The sequence below is a fragment of the Ictidomys tridecemlineatus genome, chromosome X (assembly GCF_052094955.1).
Source record: "Ictidomys tridecemlineatus isolate mIctTri1 chromosome X, mIctTri1.hap1, whole genome shotgun sequence".
In the NCBI taxonomy this organism is placed as follows: domain Eukaryota; kingdom Metazoa; phylum Chordata; class Mammalia; order Rodentia; family Sciuridae; genus Ictidomys; species Ictidomys tridecemlineatus.
This window is the reverse complement of record NC_135493.1, coordinates 5,041,289-5,049,349: the sequence shown is the minus strand read 5'-3', so window position 1 is coordinate 5,049,349 and position 8,061 is coordinate 5,041,289. Positions and strand designations below refer to the sequence as shown.

Genomic DNA, 8,061 nt, shown 5'->3' with positions numbered 1-8,061 from the left:
AATGGGTACAGGTGGCATGAAGACACTCCCACATTCAAAATCTGTTGGTGGCTTCTGCCCAAGACCTTAGAGGCACAGAATCTGCTTTCTCACATCCAAGGGAGAAAATATGTATGACTTAATATTTTAAGTGTGAAAACAAAGAGGTCTTTGTTTTGTGTGATTATGGCTTGAGAACTGATCTGTGGTTCCTGTAGCACCTCCTACAGAAATGGCTCTAACACTAATGTGAGGGTGATCTGGCTGTGATATCTGTCACTCCATTGATTGCCAGGTTGACATGGCTGTGGCAAATAACAATAATAATAATTATTTTAAATATTTTAGTTGTAGATGAACATAATACCTTTATTTATTTTTATGTGGTGCTGAGGATCAAACCCAGTGCCTTACACCTGCTAGGCAAGTGCTGTACCACTGAGCTATAACCCCAACTCTGACAATTTATTTAACTTGCAAAATAATTATTTTAAGTTGCAAAAAGTTGTTTCATGATATTTTCTAATTACAAGTGGACTGTAGTGCTCCTATGTGTCCATGTAGGATGGAAAGACAAATTGTGGATAAGTACTCATAGTGTCTCTCATAAGCAACTAATAGTTTTTTTGTTATGAGAACAACATCTTCCTTTCTTGCAGGATTTTCTGAGGTCAGATAAGCCTGAGAATTTTCAAGTGACTATCTAGTATGTGACAGTTACTATCTATTATGCTTCAAATACAAGACCACATCTAATTTTTAAATTATTCTAAAAATATCAGAATTCATGTTCTTTACTTAATAGCACATTTGTGTATTTCTCTTTGCAATAACCTCTAATTATGATAGGCTGAAAATTTTCTCCTTAATTTGTTTAAGGGTTAGTATTTTAACCTGTGAGTTATTTTACAGTTCATATGACTGAACTTGCCTGAGTACCTGTACAAATGCTAGGAGGCTTATACAAACCATGATTTGCCTTTAGAAAGCTATAGAGACAAGTGACAGTGGAAGGATGATTTCTTTTCTTCTTAAAATCAGAGCTAGCACATCCAAAAAGGAAGTATTTTTCCTCTCCTCACAGGACTCCAGAGTTATTAGAAATTCAGCTTTTCTAGATGTTTTCTCTATAGTGATTTCCATGGTCCCTTTGTAGCTTATTAAGATCCTTCAATTTTTGACCACATAGGTAAGCTCAGTCATTTGTGTATATGTGAAGTGTTTAGTTTCTAGTAACACACTCCATTAAAATACTACCAAAACATCATGATGGCTTAAAAACTATCCTAGTTTACATCTCAAGAACAAGTAGTAGATTATTTGCCAAATCATACTGCTTGTCACACATTTGGAAAAGTATGAGTGTGCATTTTGACTCTCAGGTATATACCCAAGTGTTTAAACTTCACCACTCATTTTTTTATGACAGGTAGAAAGTAGAAAATGTATTAATACACCTGATAGGGTGCCTGGCATATAATGGATATTTAGTGATTGGCAGCTACTTTCAGTTATTTTGATCTCAGATGCTACCATGTTCTCCTCTGGGAATTTGTGTTTCCCAGGACATCTTAAGGAAGTTGAAGCTAAATAGGAAGCTTCACAGGAAATCAGCCAATAATGCTGCTCAGTAAATGTTCCCTCCAAGAGGAATTTGATTAGGTGTTGGGAAGTCTTCTCAATAGGTGCAACTAACACAAAGCTCCAAGAATTTAGGTCAAGAACCATTCCTTTCTTTCATGCAGCTTCTCTTCCACTCAAACCACTATTTTCATTCATATCATTCACATAATCTCCCCCAGAAGTCTAGCTGGGGGAATTATCTGATTTCTTTGAAAACAGAACTAAAAATTCTGTTGCCCTAGAGATAAGACTACCTTGGCAGACATGTAATTTCATGAACTTTTTTTAAAAAAAGCTTATCCTTACAAGAATAGCTTAAACTCCCTTTATGTAACAAATAATTGGTAATTGACCCAGTCGGAGTATAGTATTAAACAGGAGGAAGAATCCCCCAAATTCTGAGAATGGTCTCTGTACAAAGACTTTTTGGTTAGGCAATCATCTGATTTCTAGGCAAGCCTGGCCCATGCCACTGGCCTGATCCTGCTGTCCATCTTGTAAGAATACTGACAAAATCAACTGTCTGCACATCAGAGGATATACAACCCATTTTTAATGCTGGTTGGACTGACATGGAGAAATCACCCTAGGGAAGCTTATAAACTAGGACCACATAGAGACTCCCCCAAAAGTGACACTCTTCAAGAGAGACACAGGAATACCTGGACAAGTGCTTCAGAATTTTACTATATGAGAGATTCAACCTTATCAGGAAATCCTTGTAAGTGATCGGTATACATCATCTAGTTCAACCACACCATGCCTTTCATACCTGCCCCAGGTGGATATTTTCTCTGCTTCATCCACCATCCAAAAGGAACTGCTCAGAGCAGTCTTCCATTCTCTCAGTGCTAAGACACATCATCTGAGTTCTGACTTCGGTCACCATGCAGTTTCATTTAAGTCAAGTCTCCCAACTCCCAAACTGGTTTGGTTTGGCACTGAGCATTGACATTCAACTTCTGTACCCTGAAGCCCAACCTCCTCACCCTACTTCACCCTACTTTTAGGTTTCCTATATGGTTGCCATTCCTAGACTTGACCAACATACTGGGAAGGGTGGATCTGGCTTTTTCTAACCTAGTAATATCTCCAACATTAACAATAGGCTCTTCAAGAACAGATACTCAAGGAGAATTTATGGCTCAAATGTAACAGTGAGCAATCAATGGGTATTCTTTTTTTGTAGTTAGACAGCATACCTTTATTTTGTTTATTTTATGTGGTGCTGAGGATCAAACCCAGTGCCTCACATGTGCAATGCAAGCACTCTGCCACTGAGCTACATACAGCACCAGCCCTGGATATTCTTTATTAAATTTATCCAACATGCTTGAAGAACCAAAGAAAATTCAGATATACATATATAATTGTGCAGAATGACATGAGAAAATGGATAAGAAGCCCGAATTGTTTTTGATTTTTTTAAAAAATTTCTTGATCATCTAGTTTAATGCAAATTATGACACATTTCCATGGAAATTTCATTCAATGCCATGGTGTCTTATTCCATATCATGAAATAAAATGGAAGATTTTCCAGTTGATTTACAAAACACCAAACTCTTACTGTTGAAATGGAAAATTTTAAAAAATGTGTGATCAATATCTTTAATAAAATCATATGCTGAAGTTAATTAAGTCTTCCATTTGAAGGAACAATATTTTAAAAATTCCAAAAGGAAAACAGATCAAATTCTAAGTAACTCCCCCAGAAAACAGGAAAATAAAGATGGTATATAATGTGTTACTCCAAACTTCCATTGGCCCTTCACTACATAGGAGAGGGACTTCTCTCTTCAAACACAGAGTGAAGAATGAGCCTTAATGCACAGGGTGAGAGAAGCTTATGGATGTAGCCTAGAATGCACCCTGGCATGTGCTCCCCCTACCCTAACTACAATTCATGCATGGGCACAATTTTCCTCATCTCTCAAAGCCTCTTCATACAGGGATGGATAGGACCTGGGCTCACTCCCATTGATTCTGGCCAAATACTCCAAGACTTTCATCTTGCTGGTTTCAGCATGGGCTCTTGGACCCCAAAGGAACTCATAGCAAGCAGGATCACTACCAGGCACCTGGCGATATTCTAGGTACTGCTCATGCACTAAATCTTCAGTGACAAGCTTCCTGGGATCCCCATATATGAAGTGTTCCCTCCTAGCATATACCCCCATCACACTAGTGCTTCCCAGACAATCTCCTCACTGGCACTGTTGCCCTCCATGAAGATTACAAACAAAATGATTATCAGGAGGCCTGTCTTGGGCATGCTCTGGTCATCACCCAGCATCCCATCATAGGTGAGATCCAAAGCATTGGTAATGGCATAAGAGTGGCCAGAGGGGTCCACTTTCTTTATATCAATGCCAAACACCAGCTGCATGCATTCAGTGGCTACATTAAAGATCACAGAGAAGTGCTCCCGGTAATTTTTGATGACGCTACTCAGCATTTCTGCCTTGGTGGTCGGCTCCCTCATTCGATACTTCAGGAGCAGGAACTGCACCAAGTCAGCCATCTTCTCATCCAGTGCATTTGGCAGCAAGGACTCATGGTCTTCCAGGTTATGCCAGGGGAATGGATCCTCCTCTCTTTGGCTGCTGGAGCCCTCAATGGATTGGCTCCATGGATTGGGAGCCATGGCAGCAGGGGGAGAGGAGGCTCTCTGAGGACTCCGTGGACCAATTAGTGGCCCAGCAGCAGGCACCTCTCTTGGTGTGGTGGGGATCAGAGTAGAGAAGGAGGCAGTGACAGTGGCCTCCTTCTCTTCATCTGTAGGAACCTGAAAACCCATCAGGTCTAGTGCCTCTCTTTTGGCTTTAGGGTCTCCCCCTGGCTTGGAGGACTGATTCCAGTGGAAATGAGGCATCATGATTTTCCTTGGACAGCAGGCTGGAAGATGGGCAGAAGTTTGGTGATGGGGACTCACAGGCCTGGGGAGAAACAAAGCATGTAAGTGGCCTCAGCTGAGCACTGCACCCTTGGTGGTTCTCATAAAGCCCAATTAGAGGTCTACTAGTGGGTGTTGCTCTAGGGCCACAGAGGCTCCAATTCTTCTAGCAGGACTGTACCTTGAGAAACTAAAGTGAGATTGCTCTTCAACAGCCAGCCAGGCTGCAGAGTGTGAGGCAGTGGGGCTGACAGTTGGACATGTGGGGCTGTGGACTACTGGGTTCTCTTAGTACTGGGGTCATAAGGACCCTTGGTACACTTTCATGGTGTGCACCTCACATGACTCCCCATATTGCCTGGGGCCTCATCTTCTCTGTGATCTGAGGATGATGCTTCAAAAGAAGACCTTACTTGACCTCCTGGTTGCCACATATCTTGGAAGTCTGCACTCTTGCTGCAGACTGTAAGCAAAACCCTGGGACTCCCAGGTCCGACAGGAGGGGTGGGATAAACTCCATGAGATTCCCCTTTGTTCTGGGGTGGAAAAGCCCCTCTGTGCTCACTTCTGGCTCTTAACTTACCCCTGAGAAGGTCTGGACACCACACATCAGCTATTCTGAGGTAAACTCTCTGAATGAGTGTTTACCTCCCAGAGATGGAATGAAAGGCAGTGAGATGGCCTTATTTATGGTCACCCCTGCCCAGGGGCAAAAGATGGCCAAATCACATGTTTCCTGGAATTTCTTGGCTGAGAGAAGGGGCAATTTGGGACTGGGTTTCCATGTGTTCAGGTGAGGAGGTTCACTTTGTCCTCAGTTGACTCCTGGCTGGGCCTGTGATTCTATTTCTGCTCAACTGAGTCCAGCCTTCCCTTATAAAGGCTTTCACCTCTTGGAGATTAAAGATATACAAATTAAAGAGGGGTCCTTCCTAGCTTGACAATTGGCACAAAGCATATTTCTGAGGGACATGATCCTCCTTTATGATCTTTGCCTTGACTCTTGAGATAACCTGGGACCCTTGTGTCTGATGACCTGATGTCACCCTGTCTCATCAAGTCCCATCAAGCACCCTGAGAGCCCCAAAACTCTCAGAAGTGAGCAGATGCCACATTACAACTCTCAGAAGTGAGAAGATGCCACATTTCATCATATTGCTCCCCAGGGCTAACGGCTGGACATAGGCCCCATGTTTTCTTGTCTGGGGGGTTCCCCAAATCCTGTGGTTTATTCTTCTTACTGTTGCCTACACCTGATCTTCCTTACTCCCACACCATCTGGATAAACTGACACCTTCCCTTTAGACAAAGACCCTATCTCCCTAAATACTCTCCACCTTTGTGCCCATGGTAGAAGTGACTGTACCACTTGTGGCCTCCCACAGAGGACAGCAATACTATGTGGGATTCCTTGTTTCAGAGCCAGGAATACCTGATTCAGTCCTCAAATAGGGTCCAAACTTTGAATCCTGGGATTCTTCCCTCTGCTAACCACATGTGGCTCCTCCTGCTGGGCTGTCATCACCTCTTGACCAAGGTCCCTACCCACATAAAACCTCTCAGCCAAACTAGGAGGCAGAAATGAGAGGGATTTACTTCCAGTGACCCTGCATGGGGCCCCGCAGGGTAGATTACAAGGGAAGCCAGGTTCTGTGAGGTCCCTTCTTTTGGGAGGTATGGCATTCAGTCCCTGTCACCAAAGTTCCTCACCTTGATTACTAGCAGATGCTGGAATCCTCCCTCTGCTGCCCAGCTGTGGCTCCTCTGCCATCCTGACGAGCTCTCTCACACCAAGGCCTCACCTCCCTGATTTGGAGGAGACAGAAGTGAGGACAGCACATTTGGACACGGCTGCATAGGGTTTCCCCAGGTTAACAGACCAGCAGGTTCCAGGGGCCTCCTTTGTCTGGAGTGTCCTCAAGGTACTCATATTCACTCCTGACAGGGTCTGGGCCCTTTCCCCTCTGCTGACCTGTAGATGCATCTTGCAGGCCAAGGCCACCATCTCCCTGAAGGCCCAGAGAAGGAAGTGGGGGGTGGGTACAAACATTCCCAACAGCTCTGCATGGAGTTATCCTGGGCTTCCGGTAAACATTCCCATGTCTTTAATCTGGGCTCTTATTTTGTCTTTCCAGAAGTCCCTGAGATTCCTCCCTCTGCTGACCTGAGCACACACACTTCAATCATGGTCACTCATCCCTGACACCCTGGAAGCACAGGAAGGTGCTGCCTCTGGCCACCCTGCCCTGGCCTGTCAGGGTAGAGGTCCCCCTTTGATCTGGAGTCCAAGCCCCCCTCCTTCCTCCCTGAGTCCTCCCCTTGACTCCTGGAAGCAGCCCACTCCTCTCCTAAACTGAGTCCTCCTCCCTCAGATTCCAGAGTCAGAATGAAGGACAGGCTCAGTCTAAAAGCAGGGGTAGGGCTGGGTGCCAGCCATTCTGTGTCTTAGGACACTCAGTCCTCCCTCATTTCTAACCCTGATTGCCAATAGGCCCTCCTCCTTCTACCAAGCCCCCAAGCTCCCTCCAACCCAGATGCCAAAGTCAGAAATCATAGTAACTATAAACTTACTTCAGGCTTCCCAGGGCTGAGAGCAGGCTGGGTTTGATTCAAGGTCACTTCAGTCCCTACTCAGTCCTCACTTTGATTTCCAGCAGAGCTTGATACCTCCCTCTGCTCACCCAAGCTATGCTCCTTTTAACAAACCCTACTTCTCACAGATCCACAGGAAAAATTCGGGAACCACCTTTCTCTTCACCCAATATGGAGCTTCACTGGACTGACCTCAGGGGCAGATTTCTGGGGAGTCCTGGATGTTCTGGAGCCTAAGACCTCTCTTCCCTGACCAAGGACATCACCTGTCTCAGCCATTAAGTAACTACACATGTATTCATCATGCCTAGAGTTTCCAATATCTAACAGCAGGGGCAGAGTTGGATTCTGTGGATTCCCTCAGTTTTTACTCTAGGTATCCTCTGCTAGCTTGAGTGTGCTCCTTCAGAACAAGGCTCTCATAATCAGGATCCCTGAGGTTTTGGGGAGGGGTTTGTCCCCAAAATCTGACCCTGTGTGCTTCAGAGCTGATGAAAAAGGCTGATCTGGATTATTATTACTGTTTTTTTTTTTTTTTGGTAGGGCAGTTCTTGAGAATAAACTCAGGGGCCCTCTACCATGGAGTTACATCCTCAGGCCTTTGTTATATTTTGCCCTAGCTGGCCTGAAATTTGACACTCTGCTGTCTGAGCTGCCCAAGTAGTTGGGATTACAAGTTGGTGCCACTGCACTTACCTAGACCTGGGTAATTTGGACACCTTCTAACTGGATGGGGCTTATTCACCTCAACATTGACACCTACATTGCCTCAGCCCTGTCTGTATACTGGGACAGACTTCCAGGGTGCCCTTTTCACCACAGAAGATGCTGGAGTTTGCAGAAGTTTTCTGGGGCACACAGGGAGCATCTTGAATCTCTTGGGGTACAAGTGAGAGCAGGGGTAGACTGAGGAGTGAGCACATCTCACCTTGACACCCACAATGCCCTGGCCCTGTCAGCTCCTGGCTAACA

At 44.6% G+C, this 8,061-nt stretch overlaps 1 protein-coding gene across 1 annotated transcript; it reads right to left on the bottom strand.

Moving 5' to 3' along the window:
- Positions 1–3,205: 3,205 nt before the first annotated feature.
- Positions 3,206–4,476, bottom strand: LOC101971897 (melanoma-associated antigen 10-like). Its single transcript, XM_013366340.3, is given in 2 exon segments — positions 3,206–3,789; positions 3,792–4,476. Coding segments are annotated over 2 exon segments (969 nt in total). The 3' UTR covers positions 3,206–3,505.
- Between the last annotated feature and the right edge of the window lie 3,585 nt (positions 4,477–8,061).